This window comes from Betta splendens, chromosome 9 (genome assembly GCF_900634795.4).
Source record: "Betta splendens chromosome 9, fBetSpl5.4, whole genome shotgun sequence".
Taxonomy (NCBI): Eukaryota; Metazoa; Chordata; class Actinopteri; order Anabantiformes; family Osphronemidae; genus Betta; species Betta splendens.
Window position 1 is genome coordinate 19,667,712 of NC_040889.2, and position 19,859 is coordinate 19,687,570.

General features: G+C 49.6%; 1 protein-coding gene across 3 annotated transcripts in view; it reads left to right on the plus strand.

Annotated features, from left to right (window-relative positions):
* Positions 1-6,819: 6,819 nt before the first annotated feature.
* Positions 6,820-19,859, plus strand: part of rhobtb4 (Rho related BTB domain containing 4) — a 29,842-nt gene continuing 16,802 nt past the window's right edge. Inside the window, exons 1-2 of one of the 3 annotated variants that reach the window (XM_029161584.3) lie at positions 6,820-7,035; positions 7,763-7,889. Coding sequence is in view for 1 of the 3 variants with exons in the window: in XM_029161583.3 (XP_029017416.1) it covers positions 18,302-18,330 (29 nt within the window). In the remaining 2 variants the exon portion in view is untranslated. The other 2 variants (XM_055511614.1, XM_029161583.3) reach the window with 2 other exon arrangements.

Consider the following 19,859-nt stretch of genomic DNA (forward strand, 5'->3'; position numbering starts at 1 on the left):
TACTGTGATTAGGGGCTGTTCACCAGATTTAGTTAAGAAAACTTGTTCTTTCTTCTCATCCGAGGTCATACTTTTATTGTTTTAGCTCTCGTTGGGCAACCTGGTATCAGTGTAATCCTACCCACCTTACAGAAAAAGATAAGAGGAATCAGGTCAGCGAGGAATGTGCTGTTTGTCAACCTCGGGCTAAGCACGTATTAAATCCCTGAGTTCTAGTCTTTTCTGGTTTGCGGTCAACACTGGTCACATAACATCAACTGACAAGACTGTTTTGAACCGACACACATGGCAGGTTATGTAACTCAAATTTGGTAGGTACCAACTGACAGCCATGGTAATGCTAATGGCTGACTCCAATGTAAAGTGTAAACATGTGGCAGTTAAATGCAAATGCACACACACACACACACACACACACACACACACACACACACACACACACACACTGTTGAATCAATAATTTTCAGTATGTCATGTTGTTTTGTGTCTCTCAGCCGCCCGGGGTGCGGAGGCTAACTACACTGGCTGCAGAGGGTTAGTGTAGGACTAAGCTGTCAATATGAGGTCCCAAATGACATGGACGCTGAGATTACATAACTATCTGGAACGGCACAGGGGGAGGGAGATGTTCGGTCAAAGCGGAACATGAGGAGATTCAAAGCTCAGAGAAATTACTTGTTAAAGACAGAGGAAAAAGGGAGATAAATATGCCATCGCTTTTTTGGGTCAACATGTAGAGCAGCAGCAGCAGTCACGTATTTCTCTACAAGTCAACTGCTGTGCGATGCTCTGGTCCCGTACACAGCCCCGGGTTACTCATGCTGTGTCCTGCTACAATACTTGTCAGTAGTCAATAGCTTGTAGGGTTCGGACACAGCTGAGCACACAGTGTTGAGCGGATCGGACCCCAACGCGAGCTGTTCTCAGATGCATCTGTGAACCTGAGTGGACCGTGTGTGCAGCTCTGTGGAGTAATGACGGTCGTACAGCAACATTCTGCTGCTAAAAAATCTTTTATTAATGAGAGTGACAAGACAAAAATGGATTATGTAAGACCGTCAATGAAAGCCCCCAGTGATCCGGTTTGTCACTTTAATGCAATCACGAAGAAAAACACTGACCATGCGAGGGACCAATGAGACTGGTCTCCTTTTATTCATCTATTAAGGCCCAAGTTTCCTATTCGTCTGTGTTTTACCAAAAACAACTAGATGCTACACAAGCCACTCTTATTGTTAGAGATAGGCCAGAGAAAACGCTCCTACCAGTTGTTCATCCATCATGACCTCATGTCTCTGCAGGTGTGGTTCAGCTGCAGCTGTGTGTGTGGCTGTGATTACCGCCGTCTGCGCGTTTCTTCATTATTTCTGTGGCGAGGGAACAATTTATCCCATGCCAATCCAGCCTCGTGGAAGCTGCACAGGCCTGTGTCCCTAAGCCTGCTGGGATAGAGCCTCACCGCGGGGGATGAAGAGCCTTAAGCCTCTCCCGCTTGCTGCCACAGACAGACCAGGTATCTGATCACGGAACGAGGGAACTGGCTCCTGCTGACGTGCTGCATGAATAGATTGAGACGAGGGCACTACAGAGAAACAGCCACTGGTGATAGGTATAAAACCGGCAAATGTCGAAAGCTGTGCACTCTCTATGTACTCATGCATTGAGGGGCTGGTATGACAAACTCAAGCAGCTGTAGAGCATATTAGAACTGATTTGGAGGCAGGGTTTTGGCTTCAACATACTGTATATATCTCTTTCTGGCCCCTATCAGCTTCCAAGGGAAACATCTGGCTCTGTAAAATGTTTGCTTTCACCAAAAAACAACACTGAGCACAGCTGCACTGACCTAAAACCCAGTAAAGTTGCAGGCTGGAGCTAAAAAGATCTGTAATCTTGGGAGTTGCTTAGGAGCGTTACACTATGTTAATTGTAATCTGCAAAATCTGCATTTTGTTGTGTTCCTCTTTTATCTTAAACTCTAGTTTATAAGTTAAACTAGAACGCCTGAAGTGGCCGGACGGCTTCCAGCTCTGTAAACATGCACCCATGTCAAAAATGGGTCGATGCCGGGTAGTCGGGTAGATCAGTTTTATTGCTACAAACCGGATTATAGTTAATCCAAGCCTATCACCCACCTCCGCAGTCACCGCTCCAGCGCCACGGAAAGTCACACCTACACATGTCATGTGGGGACAGAGCGCCCCTCCTGCCGATGTGGGAGTCCGATTCGGGGGAAGTTTTTCAACACACTGGAATGGTCGACTTCAGGATCGCAGAGAATGTAGATGTTTGGAACGTTCCGAACCCAGAAAGCAGCAGAACAGCTTGACGTGGGAACAGGCTTTTGTTTGACTGCACCCGAGATGGGGAGAAATGCATCGCTGGCGGCCAGGAGGGGTTAGGTGGGTCGGCGGAATGAAAACAGGAAGTGCATACGGGGTTAAATGGACACTGGCCGTTTGAGTGCAGTCCATTATACAATAGCATTAGTAGATCTGACTTGACCCCCACGCACACACTTACTCCCCTGGCCTCGGTAACATCATTTAAGAGGCACGGCCAGGCAGTGGGACTTAAGTGCATTAGATTAGAGTAAAATAAACATGATCAGACGCTGCCATCTGCACTGGGATGGCACGGTTGCCTAGCACTGGGCACTGTTTGGATTGTCTGACGTTTATGTGCTGACGGTGGAGGGTGCGTGTGTTTGTGCCTCGGTGTGTATGTGGCAACATGTGCAGATGGCACCACTCAAACGATGATGGATTCATTTTCCAGACAGACTTCCAAATAAAGTCAGCCACCCGACTCCCTGCGTGTGTGTGTGTGTGTGTGTGTGTGTGTGTGTGTGTGTGTGTGTGTGTGTGTGTGTGTGTGTGTGTGTGTGTGTGTGTGTGTGTGTGTGTGTCTAGTGTGTGTTTAGTCCGTGCTCAACTTTGGCGGTTATTTACTGTAACGGTGCAGTTACTAAATTAAAACGTGATATATTAACATCACACCCTCCTCTCACCTACATGGGTTTGGCTCATAAACACTCCTCCCATTACTTCTAGTGTGTGGGGGCGACTTATTGAGGCTCAAAATAGAGTCACGTCAACAATAACAGCAATATCCCGGCAACGCTTATCACTGTGCTTTGTCAGACTGTGAGACTACTAATAGGTTTAATATGAAAGAGATGGATGGGAATCTTCAGGGCACAATCTGAACTCAAAACCCACAAAGATCTCCATCACACACCAGGTTGTGTGAGTAATGTAGGCTTTGAGAGATTTACCTTGACACAGATATGCATCGTCTCATTGTTAAGAGGTTCAGCGGCTGAAAGTGATTTTATCATTTTAAACAGATTATTTTTATTAGACTCTAATAGTGTTTATGCTTCATCGTTTTAGGAGGCAGGTGCATAAGGATGAGCGAAGCAAAGCCTATTGACCTGAAACACCCCATCTTCTTTTTTATATGAAATTTGTTTATCGCTGCCTGAGCTTTGGTGCAAGCTTTTAACTCATCAGAGTGATTTAACAGCGTGTGCGAGTTGAAGGGCCAGTGCCTCGAGAGCCGTATGAATAAAACTGACTTGTCTGTTTGAGTAACCTTTCCGTGTTACTGATATGGACGCGCAGCTCCAGCAGCGGTTCTGCTGCATATTCACAAACCAAGTGTTCGGGTTCATGGGCCCCGCTCGTTGCACTTGTTCAATTCTTTTACACCTTTTAGTCCAGATTTCTTTTCTATTTTGTAAAATCTGAATACAAATAGCAACCATTGGGTAAGACACTGTTCGTTCAACTCTCTTGAGCTCGTGAATGCTACTTTCTGAGCTGGAAGCGGTGCTCTACTGACCCCGTTTACCCAATACACTCCCCATCTGTTCAGTCAGTTAACATTAATGTGCCTGCACCGCACACACACATACTGGACATGTACTCTTATACTCTGCATACATACATTACACAGACTATGGCCCAAGAAGCAGTGGCAGACTGGATTAAAGTTTAACTTACTGGCGCTGGTTTAATCAGTTTTTTGCTGTGTCGTGTATTTTCCCTTGCTGAACTCGCTGGACATGAACTTTACATGTCTGAGATAAGTATCAGTGCTCCCTCATGGTATGAGAGCAAAATAAATATTTGAATGAGCTTTTCACTCGGCTCCATGTGTCGGTTAAACTGTTGCCATCATTAAAAAACAAAACCAAATGTTGATAAGAAGGGGCAGACGTGAAGCAGGCAGCTGTGTCGCCCTCGTGCCATAATACTGGCCGAGGGTGCAGCTGATGTGGAACAGCTGCCTTTCAGGTTTGTATTATTAACTCCCTACCTGTTCCCTTCACCCATCTGGCACGCCGCCAGTAAATGTTATGTGATCAACTACAAAGCGGTAAATGGAGCAGAAGTACAAACACTGCAATCTGCTCGTTCGTCCCCGAGAACGCCGTCGGATGGAGCGAGAGGAAAAAAGGGGAGGAAGAAGAAAGTCGGGCGAAATGAGAGGGACGTGACAGTAACCATGTACGTGGAAAACCTTACGAAGCTCCCGCTTTGGAAAATGACTCACCGGTGAGGAAACTCCCGCAGATGTATAGACACAAACACAGACATGTGCACAATGTCTAAAAGAGACCTGAGTCCCAGACATAAACACACATATGCTTTAGATCCGTTCAGGGGCGTGTGCCTTTGTTTTTCATTAGAGTGATGAGAGCAGCAGTGACGAAGACTTTCGGCTCTCTGGAAACCGCCTCAAACCTCCAGCTCCCTCCTGAGCGTCACGAGTCACGTAAACGAGAGCCGGAGACACAAAAGCAACAAAGGGTGGCAAACAGACGGGTGCAGAGCGGCAGGTGAAGACCAGAGTTCGGCGGGAGAAGCGCTAGCGACGCATTCCAGGGCAGAGGTAGCTGTGCTCATCCCTGTTTCCATGGCGACCCGAATGTGATACCGGCGCGGTGACGCCAGTCGGGAGCGCTGCGCCGCGGCCGTGCTGTCATGAGCCACACGTGCCAATGCCCAGCTGACAGGACTGAACATACGCCAGTGTCTATTCATAGCACCTGTGTGACGCCCGGCTGGGACGCAGGCGGCCCGGCAGCGAGGGCCAAGGAGGCCGGGGCGCCCAAACCAGGTCCGGCGATGGCCCAGAACTGCACGGACGCGCTGCACGGAGGTAGGCTGGGCGCGCGGAGAGGCTGAGGGATCAACTCGGCTGGCGGGGGTTATGTCATCCTCCCTCTGATCCTCATCCACGCCGAAGTGGCACCTGGCCCCACAGTCACAGAATTACACAAATCCCCGCTTTACCAGAGTGTCTGAGCACACGCTCATACGCAAAGTTTGTGTGCATGAACAACGTGAGCCTCAAACGGGGGGAGGTTAAAAGTCAAATGCAATAGAGTAAAGGCTACATCTATGTGATCTGTGTGAGACAATGGTGCAGGCAAATTGACTGCATGAGGAGATGTGCAAGTCTCAGTGTCTCCAAGATGAATGATGTCGTTTCAGCAGTTTGATGGCTGATTTCATGATGGAGACGACCGCGTGGACCCGTGGACCCGTGGACCCGTGGACCCGTGGACCCGTGGACCCGGTCTGACTGGGGCAGAGCTCATCAGTTTCTTTGTTTGCGCCGTGAGTTGTGTATTGTTTGGTTGAATGTCCTTCTGTGCGCGTGTTGGTGGCGCAGAGCATGGGCGCTGGGAGAAATGATGCTGATACAGGCCTTTCACGCGTCCGGGGTCAGCAGTTTGCCCGTGCGGGAGGCAAACAGGCAGAGAGAGGGCTGGACGCCCCCATTGTGCCCCTATTGTGCCCGTGCGGCTGCATCAATAGCGCTGGAGCAGAGGCCGCTGGCTGTGGAAAAGTGCTGCACAGGATACTTTGATAAAAAAAAAGGCTCGGCGCACCTGTGTGAGTGATGGAGGAGGGAGGGGACCAGTTTGAGCCTTTAACACAGCTATAAACCCTCACAATAGGACATGAGTCTAACAGTTTGTGCTGCATCGTGATGTACCGTGTGTGTGTGTGTGTGTGTGTGTGTGTGTGTGTGTGTGTGTGTGTGTGAGCTCATATGCGTGCGCTGGCTACAGCCTAACAGTGGTTGCCTAGCGCTTGCATGCATGCAGAGGTGGGGACAAGCCCGGGCAGGTTGTGCTGTTCCCCTTTGCAGGACAATGGCGGCTCGCTAAGGCTTGGAGGAGCCGGCGCCTCAGAGTCCGGGAGAGGCAGCGGGCAAAGGGTGACACCACCGGCCTCTGAGCTTCTCCACGCACGCTGAGACAGGTGTGGGGCAGGCAGCATCCTCCCCAGCGGATTACACAACAATGCATTTTCAGGCTTCGGCATCCGCCCAGATTTTCAAAGAGAACTGGGTGGGGAGAAGGCCCAAATGTCTGCACACAATGCATTGTCTATACGGTACGGTTGTTGAGGCTGCATGAATCGGGCCGGTTCTGCAGGTTGGTCATACGGTCGGAGCTCAAGCTAGTGGCAGGCATGTTTATGTGGATGGGGACTCTAACCTGTCCAGAGAGCATCCTGCCTCTCACTTAATGAGTGCTGATTGGCTGGAATTGTGGTTAGACTTATGTAACGTAGAGCATGAGACGAGGAAGCGGCTATTTGGTCATGAAATAGTCAACATATTAAAACATTACGTAACATTTGTCTGATATATTGCAGTAAATCCTCTGTTTCGTGCACGAGACGGGTCAGATCCGCGTTAGCCTACGTTGCTCATTCACCGCCGCCGCGCGCGCGCCGTCCTGCGCGGCGCCTGGCACGCGCTCCCCACTTTATGAATGGATGGGTGTGGCGCTGGTGACTGGCGATGAGGCTGTCGTCACCGCGCTCGTTGATATGCGCCGGCGTGCGCTCGGGCGAGGGCTGATCTGGAGTGAAACACAACCGGGCGCTGCCACCGCTTGGGGAGAGACAACGAGGGACGGGAACGGAGGAGAGAGAGAGAGAGAGAGACGGAGACGGCGGCATCAGCCCACTCTCTCCCGGCGACGACAAACTTCTGGCACGGCATTCGGTGAGACACAGAGCTCGGATGGAACCGAGGGCGCGGTAGGCGACAACGCAATGCACGGACTTTTATATTGGGGCGCTATTGTTTTCTGGCGGCAATTGAAATAAATAAGCAAGGAATCAGTGCCGATCGGATTTATTGTTATTCTAACGATAAAATGCACGATGAACAAACAACAAAAGAAACAAACAAAGGAGAAATCCCTCGCGCGGTCATGATGTAAAGTCCGTGTCCGGTCGGTATTGCTTTTAAACCGGGCTCATCCGAACCCGGCGCGCTGCACTTCTACGTGGAAAAACAGAGAGAGACAAAAGAAAGTCGCGGCAAGGGTCCCCTCCTCCATGTGCTCGCTCCTTGGAGGTGTGACAGAAACAACAAAGGGACGTGGAAGAAGAAAAAAAAAACTCGCATCAGGACCACAGCCGGACAAGAGCCCAGACAGAACCCGGAGCACAATAGCGGGGGCCTGTAAACAAGAGCGCGTCTGCAGCTTTTGCAATATGCAGCAGGCGCCGTGTAATTACATTCCTCCCGGCGTCTCTCGGCTACAACAGTCGGGAGTGTTTCCCTCCTGTCAGTTCTGGCGGATCTCCTCCCGACGGGCGCCTTTAGAAACGAACCCGATCGCTTGAGTCGAAGCGGAGCCAGTGGTGAAGCGTGTGAGTTCTGCCGAGGTGTCGCCGCGCGCCGAGGAATGCTCTCAAGTGATGTGTGTGTTTGTGCCTCACAGTTGGATGGGGAGCCGCGGCGCACGAGCGCTTCCCAGAATAAACCCGAGGAGAAAGAGCAGCGCCGAGGTGCCAGCGGAGAGCGGACGTCGAGACCCCAAGTCGTTAACGAAGTGAACGCGTTTCAAGGTAGGAGCGACGGGTTCCACGGGGTCTGCCGTCCGTCACAGCCCGTGGGTTTACACGCAGCGCGCGTGGAAGCTCGCGACTTACGTAACGGTTCACTTAGTTTGAGCAGTGGCTCCGCAGTTCTGCAGAAATAAACGTAGCGATCTGCTTTGAAACCCCGGCTTGTCTGAATGCGAAGTTGTCATGCAACTTTTTTTTTGTCTAATTCCCGTCGATTACGGTTCATAAAATTAATCGGTGGTTCGGGTCCGCTGAAAATCTGCGGAGCTTTGATAAAGGTCACGTGGCCTCCCATCGAGGCGGTTGTAATGTTTGATAACGTCGCAACAACTAACGGCCACTCAGCTGTGGGAATGTTCACTGCAGCGTGCGTTTATCGGCCCGTCAACCACCGAGTGACTTTGTGCTTTGTGAAGTAGCCAGTTAGATGTGTCCACCACCTGCTGCATGCTCGAAGGAACAGCTGAGGAGCGGAGCCACTGGCTCTGCACAGGACCAGAAAGTCACTGCAGTCGCTCTGTTTTCCAAGCGATAGACGGAAGCCTGACGTCTCTGACAACAGCCAAAACGGCGTCACGCCGCCGTTCGGTGTCAAAATGTCCATATTCCGTTGCTCACTTCTCTCCTTCTCTTCTACGCTATAAGCACAGAACAGATGGTGTGTGTGTGTGTGTGTGTGTGTGTGTGTGGAGGGGGTGACAGCAGTTCTATTCCACTCCTCCTGTGTTTTTCTATCAGCTGTGGAATTTAAACCATTCTTCCTTAGGGGCCGGGCCCTTCCCCGGCTCTGAGGAGTGGATCGCCTCCATAGGAGGCTGAGAGTGTGTGTGGGTAACTGGGGCTTTCCAGTAGGACTGCACACCCAGCAGCATTCCTGCCTGCTGGCCTGTGTAGTGGGCCGACTCTATACAGCTGGGAATCATATAAGAAGCAGTGTCTTTGTGTCAGCTGGGCAATATTACACACACACACACACACACACACACACACACACACACACACACACACACACACACACACACACACAAATATCCTTGGACTCCAGCTCAGGCATTCACACATTGAAAAAAAACTAACAGAGGCTCACAGTCATTGTACAATAGTGTCTTCTTCTTTTACCAGCACCACATGACGTTGGTCCTGCTCAGTAAGTTCTGCTGAGAGGGAAGAAAAACATGGAGGAGCAGAGAGAACGTACGTGGACAAAAAGCGATCGCAGCCGCGTTTCTCTCGTACCGACCGACTGGGGAGAAGTTAGTCAGTCAGTAAGAACGTGGTCTTTGTCTGCTGGGAAGAGAAGAGGAGACTGAGCCCGGACGGCAGGAAGAAGGAGGGAAAGGAGCGTCGGTGGAGAGAAAGAGGGGCTGGACGGGGTTTTGGCTGAGGGGAAATTAGAGCAGCAACTGAAATTAAAAGAGGGCAAGTGAGACAGCGTCGAGCCCTAGTTTGTGCCTGACTGGGGTCATTTTCATTCCAGCAATGGACAAAACTCTGAATGCTCATCACATGGTTTCCCGTACGCCAGCGCTACACAACACGTGCATGCGTGGCGACAGACTCGGATAAGGAGGTGTCGGGTCCGGAGCGGGGACGGGACGGGAGCAGCCCGGGACCACGGGGGCGAGAACGGGCCCGCTCATCCCAACATGGCCGCTCGGAGCTGGGCCCGGGCCAGAGTCCGCCGGGGGGGGGGCGCGTGCAGAGATCCAAGATGGCCACGCTGATATGGAGCCGCGTTACACAATCCCTCTGTTGACAGAAAACGGGGGAAAGAGTTCTGGGCCAAAGGTTTTTAGCGCAGCGAGAACTCTTTGGGCTTGTTTCGGGGTTTGGATGTCGTCTTGAGCACCTCGCGCGCCCGTCGTGTTCTGTCACCAGCTCCTTGGTGCTAGCAGCGGTGCCGGGGGGCGGGGGGGGGTGGACCTCATGCTGGGCTGCAGTCACGCATTCATATTTCTGTACGTACGCAACCCGATGCCCGGGTGACTCTTTCTTTAGCATCTGTTCCCGTCGCTTGCGGCGGAAAACCGATCCCCTCCGGTGAGTCGGCTCCACAGTCATGTGACCGGGGACGCTCCAGCTCGGCGGTCGCTGCACCGCGGCTGCCGTGGTTCCGTGGAGGCCGACCCGACCCGACCCGCACCGCAGCCGACCCGCCTCGCACATCTGACCCCTACGTTCAGCGTCCGGGCTGCGTCTGGGTGCGGCCTGGCGAGGGTTCACAGTTTCATTTTCCAGTTCGGGAGCGAGAGAGAGGGAAAGAGAGAGAGAGAGAGAGAGAGAGAGAGAGAGAGGGAAAGAGAGAGAGAGAGAGAGAGAGAGAGAGGGAAAGAGAGAGAGAGCAGCCCTGGGAGGTGCCACTGTATGCTCCGTGTCACGTAGACATTTGCCCTCGATTCATTCCAGCACCGTTTACAACAGAGCGCTGGGGTTTACACCTACAGGATTAGGCATTCATTCAAAGTATGACACTCCGACCCACTGACTGATCTGTGACAGAGAAGCAGTTCCTGCTCATCAGGGTCCGGCCAGTTTCTGCATTGACTCAGCCATCGTGGAAGCTGGTCTTTGTGGACCCATGTGGACGTACGTGTCCACGGGTGGAGGTGTGTCCTTTTGCACCCGTTCCTATTCGCCGCGTGGCCTTCGCCGCGCTCCCCGTCGCCCACGGTCGCCCACGTGGCGTTGGACCGAGGGCGGGGCCGCGTCTGCAGCCGCGTGAAGGAATCCACCACCGTCCCGGTCGGCGCACGTCCGCTGCGGTTCGGTCGCGCAGCAAAATCTGGGATTGACTCACGCCTTTTATGTGGTTCAGCCGTTTTCAGCCAGGATCTACTTTTAGTCATGACTTACTGCTGGGAACGTTGCTTAGGTTTTTTTTTTTTATGCAAACGAACCACACGTAACCACAACACTGCCGGGGCACGCACACGAACTACAAACACAGGAAAATGTTTGCGCCGCAACTTGTAACCGAGGGAAACGTCTTACGCGACAATCACCTGCGGTCGCATCAGAGCGGCCGGAGTCGAAACGATCACCCTGTCTGCAGCCAAGATAATAATCCCCCTGTTTGGTTTGAGCTCTGGGTCTCAGTTAATAAAAGCTATTACTGTCATAAATATTTAATCCATACCGTCTCCTAGTAATATCATGCACCACTTAATGATGCATTCCTCAACAGATGCCGTATAATAGAGAACTATTGACTTCCTGTTGTTATGCGCCACTATGGCTGCCATGCTTTTCTGTTAAGTTGGCTTTTACTCCTCCCTTGATGCAATAATCAATAATACAGTGGGGGGCAAACTGTTTATCTAAGCTAAATGCTAAAGCAGTATAGATCTGCACAGCAGGCTCCCAGACTCCGAGTGGACGCTCCGTGTCCGAATTGCGTCCGAATGTGTGTCTGGTCCCAGTGACCTCTGCTAACGAGCGCCTGAGATTAGCCGGGCTTAACGGTAATGCGCCATCTGAAGATCGTCCACCCCACTTTCGCCCCCTTGATCTCACCCCGATGATGAAAGCCCATGCGGCGCATGAGTGACACGCGGGCGCAGTGCGCAGTGAATATTGTCTCGCAGCACAACAGCGCGGAAATAACCAGACACCGTTATAGATTTTTCCGTCGCACTATTTTAGGACGCCTGCTCTGCGTAGGGTATCATCGCATGTGTGCCGATTCGGATTTCTCCATCTCCTCATATGTTACTGTAGTAATGCAGAGCCACTAGAGTGAAGATTGCCTATTTTTGGTCATTTCTGTGCTCGCGGATCAGCTGCGCGATCGTGTGGAGCCTCTACGACCTGAGGAGCAGCCCCTCAGGCTCCTAAGACCCATTCACCTAGAATAGCGGCGCATCAGATGAGTGCACTTTGGATTTTCTCAGCCGGGGATCATTTGTTTTTTGTTTGCGCAAGTGCAACAATGGGAGGAACTGTGGCTAAAAGAGCGAGAATAATGGGTAAATGCAGGCTGTTTAGGGGGGAATGAAACAAAGCGCCTTCCTGTTATGGCGGCTCACGTAATACAGTTTGTTTGTGCGTCTGAGACGTTTGCGTGCTCGGTTTGCATCTGTCTATGTGTGATGTGAACAACATTGAAATCAGAGGCTCACAGGTACAGGATGAGTCTGATACTCACACGGCATCAAACTGAAGAAAAAAAACAAGTTAAGTAAAGGACAAATCACTTGTTCCCAGTTTACTTTATTACATAACACTATTAGAGCAGACAATCAAATTGAATTGATTGAATGAAGGACTTTGGCGCTAAGACACTTTATTTATATCTGCGATTAGCCCGTGTCAGCTCATTACAGCAGCTCAGCGATCCGGCTCTCTGGCTGTACGTGGACCTGTGAAGGCGCCTTCCGGGGCCCGTGGCCCCATCTGCAGCCCCTGCTGGAGGCGCTGTGCTGGCGCTGTGCAGTGAGAGCTCCGTGGGCCTGCAGCAGCTCCGCGCTCCGCTCCAGACCCAAGGCCGCTCGTGTTTGGCTTGGCTGCGCGTGTTGTTTGATCAGGCTGTTTCTGGAAAACTGACTGACCCGTGCTGAGGCCACGCAAATGTCTCTCCTCGTAACTTTCCGTGGATCCTCCTCTTGATCGCTGACACATTGGCCTGAACCTTTGCATTATTACACTTTACTTATTGTAGGTCTATTCCCAAATTAATGACGTCTAACAAATTAATTTATTAAAGGTACGTCCTCTGTTGTTGGTGTTGACTAATAGAGTTAAATGTATCTTGTAATCCGTGGTTCTGTGCAGCTATCGTGTTCTGCACCGTGTGTGCAAGGCTGAATAATATACTTCCATTGTCCCTTAACAAGCTCCAGGAACAAACTGTCCCATGTTATACTCTGTACAATCTCTTCCTCCATTCTGTCTGAGATTCTCCATTGCAGCTGTTTCTAATATAATCACGATGATTAAACGGCCGGTGTTCGTTGATATTGTGCTCTCTCGTCGTTCATTCGAGCCTAAACCACCATCTTTTGGTTCTGGTGCCTAAACCTTAATGGCTTAGTGGGCCGATGCTAATAGCCCAACGAGCCCTCTGGGAGGTGGAGCGGGGCCCCGCTAACCCAGCGAGCGGCTTATGGCCATTTAATGGCTGGTTAACATTTGAAGTGGGCGCAGCTGCATTCGGAGCAGGTGTCAGTCTAGAGGCAGATCTTTTTTTGTCTATATTACCTTCGGGCATGTTTTCCAACATCACCATGAAGTGAAAGCATCTCAGCATTAGATAAACTTTTCTACTTTACACATTATACAACATCTTGTGCTTAAATGATTACTAGGAAAAAGTGCTGGCTTCGATGGATGGCACGTCTCACCAGACCACATCAAACCTTTCATCTCTATTTTATTCCTACAGTAGAAATCCTTTTCAGGGACCTGCTGATGGTAATTTCCTTGCTAATCCGACGTCTGTCCTCAGCTTCCTCCTCTTACACTATTCCTGGTTGTCTGTTGACTTCCTTCCCCCATCGCCTTTGCCTGATTTATCCCTACCTACTTCCTCCGCCTGATTCTTACTCCTAAACCTTGACGTCATTTCCAAGCCCTTGACCTCCTGAACCTCTTCAATCCCTTTGCCCTCAAACTTTTATAGTAAATGAATCCGCCAAGTCCTAACTGGCCGAGCCGCCACTGTCCAGTGTCTTTATAATCATCTTCTGAGGTAACTTCTCTTTAGTACGACGTTTACTGTGTGAGAGCAGCATACTGGATGCTGTCTGCCCCAACAAGGGCAATGTTCCTCAACGATTACGTCCCCAAAGTACAAATTTTTTGGCAAACTGAACTATCACTTTAAGAGTTTGGACCAGCAGCTGAAGAGGGACTTAATAAGATTAGCCCTGCCACTTGACAGCCACAGCTTAAGAGGCACCTCCACTGACCTGTGTGTCTCTGTCCAGCAGAGTGTGCAAGTGCATTTGTGTGTTTTCTGTTATTGGGTGATTGACTATGAAAATTAGAACGTATAATCGCCCATTTAATTTTGGTTCAGTTTGCAATGCTTTTAAACGATTGTCTTTGACTTGGGTGACTCTCAGCCGATATCGATGCTTTTGGATTCCCACGTAATAGATGAACTCAAAATGAACAGTTCCAAATCCCTCTTCTGAACTGTTCCCTGAGTTGATGTTTGCGACGACAACGCTTCTGCTCACAAATAGCAGCACGTCTGTTTCGTCACCTCCCAAGGATTTCGAGCACTCGGTCCACATACACTTTGCTCACCTTCAGTCTATCTGTCTATCTCCAGAGATTTCAAGGTCGAGCCAATTCAAGGATTTTAAACCAGGGAGATGGTGAACCATGGGAACAAGGTGATGCTGGGAGGAATGACACATGACTGTAAAGGGCCAGTTTTGGCAGTTTGAGCAGCACTATGTTGCAATGCTTTTCAAAGCCAGGCGCCTCGCTGTGAAACATTTAAGTAGGCATTAATATCATAATCAGAGGTCAGATTACTCACAGTTCAACACAGAGAGCCCCAGCTCACTCCACCATACACCCTTAGCAGTGTCTCTCACTCTCTGGATAGCAGTTGTTATCCTGGATTTACACCAGGACCTCAAGCCACTTTACATTCCTGACATATTCTACCATCATGCTCTGTTATCACCAGCACAGACTTGTCCCGATCATACATCAGGATTATGGCCGCTAACCACTTATCTGCAGCCTGGGAGTCATAGCCACATGCTGTTGTAACTTGGGCTCAATAGATAATTACCTTGGTTCACAAATCCAAGGCTTACCTACTATTATTATATTAGAAAATCATTATTAGATGCCAAGAAGTTAGTTCATTTTCATATTATCAAGACCAAAGACTCATTTCAAGGATTTGATTGATTGATAATAACACCATCGTTATCTGTCTTATGTTTTGAAGCATTTCACTCCATTGCGCTGCTTTTCTTTTTCGTGGTCAGTGGCGTGATCTGTCTTCATTAGGATATAATGAGGAAATAACAGCTGGTCACACAGACACAGACACAGACACACACAGACACACACACACACACACACACACACACACACACACACACACACACACACACACACACACACACACACACACACACACACACACACACACACACACGCAGTTTTCCATCTTACTGTAGATAAGACAACCTACTGATTATTGAGCGTGTAAGCAGTATGTGAGGCCTGCTTCTCTCGGACTCTCTGTCTGTCTTCTTATGTACTGCCCGGTCTTATCTGTTGTTGAATGTTTGTAACTTTAACTCGGAATCTGCTAAGATGCATCATCCATCTGCAAATAGGGTGGTCGTTATGAGACAGGCTCTGTTTAATGCCAGGGTGCCAGACCAGAATGAGAATGAAGAAGAGACCCTGAAGTCAGAGCGTGTTGCACATTGTCAGTTCACCACATATTAACTTCACTTTGACTTCTGGCACCCTTGACCTTTGACCTCAAAAGTTTCTGTTTCTGTTTTTTCTCATCAAAACGGTCTTAACAGTCGATGATGTAATGCAGTCGATCTCCATACTGTATGTACGTGTGGTATGTGATGTTTGTCCGTGCGGGCTGATGATAGAACTTAATCTTTGATACTGTTATCATTTCCCTGAGCTGGAGGACTGTTTGAAAGACCCACTGCAGCTCTGACCTACTTGTGTCAGTGTTCGGAGCGTCTCGCGGACCGTTTTTCAATGAGTGTGTATTGCATGTGAATACGTTTGTTAGCACTTGGGGTGGTGTGTGTTTGAGTCAAACTCTCTGTGGACACAGGGAGTGTGAGAATTTGGGTGTTTTTACAGCTTTAGAAGGAGGGCAGGGGGTGTGTTGGACCTGGTGGTTCTTGGATGAGCTGTGAGGGTGAGAATAAGGTCGGCCGAGGAGTGGACAGGAGGGCATGAGATGAGGGGACGGTTCCAAAATGCTCCACGGCCACAAAAGTGATACCAGGCAGATGTTGAGACTACCAAAACTCATGATGTCAACTGAAACCATTCATTCTAAACCAAAATTCGCCTGAGCTATAATTTAAACAAGGTCAAAGGTGAAGACATTTTTAAGTGCATGTGTACAGCTTTAGGGTCTGAAAATAGGCAGGCTTTGGTGTTCTTGGCACACAGAGCTGTCAGCTACGCCAAAGGCTGATCTCACCTCTGTCTTTAATCTCGCCAAAGTGTAGAAGCGTTGGGAGTAGGCTTCCCACACAGTTAATGAAAGAGCCATAAAGCTCGTAAACAAAGCCACACAGTGCTTTTTGTACCACTGTAGCTGAAAAGCCCAGACATCACCTCAGCCTGTGCTGCTTGAGAGTTCTCCCGAGTCCACGTCTCCGGCCTCTCACCGTCTCTAAAGGCTCCCGGTGCCAGTGCTGTTGATCGCCCGCTCTCTCCAGCAGCATTCCAGCCCATCTTTCATGCTGTTTCATTCTGGCCGCGCCAACCGGGTCAGCGGTCAATGTTTTCTCAGGCCTTCGAGACACCACCGGGAAAACAACACAAGACAAACACCTCGTTGAGCTGCGCATTGAACTCCCGTTTGCTTAATTGTGTCTTTTGGAGAACCCTTTGACTACGTGCACCTTTGTAAATCTGCAGGAAAATGCGGGTTCTGGTTTTCTTACTTGATTCTGGGATCAGCCTCTGCTGATCAACACCGTGGTTGGGCACAAACGCGCCAGCTCCCGCTGCAGGTGTTGAGCGACTGTTGTGTGTCAGACAGACTTCATACATCCTTTGTTTCACAGAGATCAGTACCACACTCCGCCAGTAGATGTCTGTCTTAAGTCTTTCTGAGCCCTGAAAGAAAGTTACATCAGACTGTTAAGGGTCTGCTCATGACAAAGCACTGCAAGCAATGCCACAAATTCCAAACTGAAATGTAATCTAGCATTATTTGCATACATGCACACATTCACTTCCTTATCTGTAATTCCAGCTGTGCCTATAATTAAAGTTATATGGGCTCAAAAGACAATTCCTTGTTTATAACATGCTTAGAAAATTCAGTTAGATGAAATTAAATGTAGGCAGAACTTAAATATTCCTTAAAATAGTTCCGCTGAGACAATAGTGAAGCGTTTTGCCTCTTGGCAGCGTTTCTCTCCTTTGGTACAGCTTAACATTCCAGAAATTAATTCCCAGACACTGAGATCTGGGAAAAAATATGAGGGCAAATGCTGGTTATTTTCCACAGCAATTCAGGATCTGCCCTTTTTCTTGGCTGTTGTATTGGCTTTTGTGTTGCTATGTGATAGCCAGTTGCTATGCCTGAATACCCAGAATACCCATAGTTCTCGCCATTTCCATTGCACTATTGCATCATTTGATAGAAGATGATTTATACATTAGATGGATTACGGTGGAAATTAAACTAAAATCTGTTATATGTATTTTATTTTGCACATTCTAATGTGCACCATGCTTTTAATATACACTATGTACATTATGTACTGTTCCTTCTTATGATGATGAGGGAGTCTTCAGCTAATGCGGTGGATGTGAAGCCTCCTACAACAAAAGGCAGCATGCTCACAGATTATTTTGAGTTAACAGGATGGAAGGAGTCCAGTTTGGGGGCGGGGGTACGGTCTGCTCTGCGGGACTCGATTGGCTTCGTGTTGTAATCTGTGGTGAGACATTTGAGTTTAGTCCCTTCATCCCCTCACCCTTCATCAAACGTGTGTAACGCAACTTTCCTGCGTTGTTCAGCACCTTGTGATTTGCAGTAATAATGTCGGAAAAAGATGTTTGACTAAATTCCAGAAATTCCAGCACAGTGAAACTAAAGATGAACAACAAAATGCAACGCGCAATCAACTAATCAATTCATAACGTCAAGATCCCGTATAATATGATTTTTATTTGACCCATTTATTAATGATAGACTGTTCTCATGTTTACTACCTGGTATATCGCGTCCGTGCAGCTCCGTGCGCGTTAATTAGTCGTTTACGGCGCTGCTCTAATTGAAGTGCCACGTTGTCTGACGGCGCCTGAACGTCGCACAACGGTGGCTGGTGCGTCTTGTGTCGTGACGCGCACTCGTGGAGGCGTGCCCGCGTCGGAATCAGCTGGGGAAACAACAGAAGAGAGGGCGGCTCGGACCAGGAAAACCTCCAAACCAGTTATGTTTAGGGTTCACTGTAAAAACCGGCCTGTTCAAACCGCGGCTGCATTCGAGCAGAGCTGCAGCGGCGGCTCGGCACTCGCTGGGTTTCGCGAGACACTGGGCGAAGCAGGCAATAAAGGGAAGTGAGAGGAGGAGGATGTAAGAGCGCAGAAGTCCGACGGTGCGACGCCCGCGGTTTCGTGCGCTTCTTGACAGAGACGGGGATCGCGGCGAGCAACTTTCCATTCCCCGCGCGCCACTGTCCGGTTTGAGGAACCGGCTGATCCACCGGCACAGTGGCATGTTGTTCGGTTCCGGAACCGTCGGAAGGTAGGCTCCTCTCCTGCAGCAACACTGGGTCACGTGCTCCCAGCGCGTTCTGTGTTATGCACAAAGCAATCCACACGCTGCCTCTGACACCAATACTAAGGCTCTTAAATCACCACTTGTCATAGCACGGCCACCTCAGTGTACTTAATGGGTTCGTAATCACTTAATGGTCTCGTTAATAAATCTGCAACACCCCCGGGGGCGGTTATCCTTAACACGCATTCCATTATGATTTTAGTAGGATACGTTTCAGCGGAGAGTTATTGTTATTATTTAATCCCACACGTGACGCGCGGGGCTGCTGCTGTTTCCATTCAGTGCGGTAACGCGGGTGATGGGCTTGGCACATTACGCAAGGCTTATCAGCTGATCACTGTGGGACGCGACGTTGTGCACCTGCCTTTTACGGCGTCGACGCGTTACAGGGACGTTATCGCCTGGTTATCGTCCTGCTCTTTGTGTCCAAGCATGGAGGACACAATACACTGTCCGTCTGGTTTCTTCAATCGATTTCTCTCTCTCTCTCTCACACACACACACACAAAATATGAATGAGTCAGGTGGTTATGAATGGCTGCGGGAAGAGGGAGCACGCGAGGTGCTTTTCATTGATGACTGTAGTGATGCTTCATCACAGTGTGGAACAGCGTGCGGTAACAATGCATGTTGTGCACAGTCTCCGGTCGATGGAGCGACACGCGCAGCCGGCGCACGTACGCGCACACAGACGCGAATTGTAATGCAAATCATTCAATAACAATGATGATAATTCCGTGACGTCACGAGCAGGCTCCTGTCATTCAGGTAGATGCGCGGCCCGAGTGAAAAAGACCAACACGAGGACACTCATTTCTCTAACGCATGATGTAATAGTCGCCAGTATTGGATTCTGGAGATCTTAATTATATCTGCAGAATGCGTAAATAATTTAACTTCTCTAACTTCTATTATATAACCTTTGTTTGGCCAATATGTATTAATGGCAGCTCTGTGAGCCGGCCTCCATGTACCATAGACACATTAATCATAAATTAGCTCTATGCAATTCTCATCTGAATCTGCCGCTGATCACCAGCATCAGCATCTGCTATGAAACGAGGCTGCGGTGCTGGTCCGACAGACACGCCGCTGTCAATGGATGAGCGATCGCGGCTGCAATTATGTAAACTTGGAGATGGATCTGGAACAGCGCTACCCGTTGTCCTGGTACAGGCTCTATGCCCGACGCTTTGACTGTGTCAACAGCTTTGAGATAACGGCACTAACAGCACTGACAGACCCACGTGGAAGTCAGCCAGCGTTATATAACTGCCTGAATGTTCCAACCCCTGTGCCAGGCTGTAGTGGAAGGTGCGCGGAGGTAACGGAGCTTGCAGTGTGTGTGTGTGTGTGTGTGTGTGTGTGTGTGTGTGTGTGTGTGTGTGTGTGTGTGTGTGTGTGTGTGTGTGTGTGTGTGTGTGTGTGTGTGTGTGTGTGTGTGTGTGTGTGTGTGTGTGTGTGTGTGTGTGTGTGTGTGTGTGTGTGTGTGT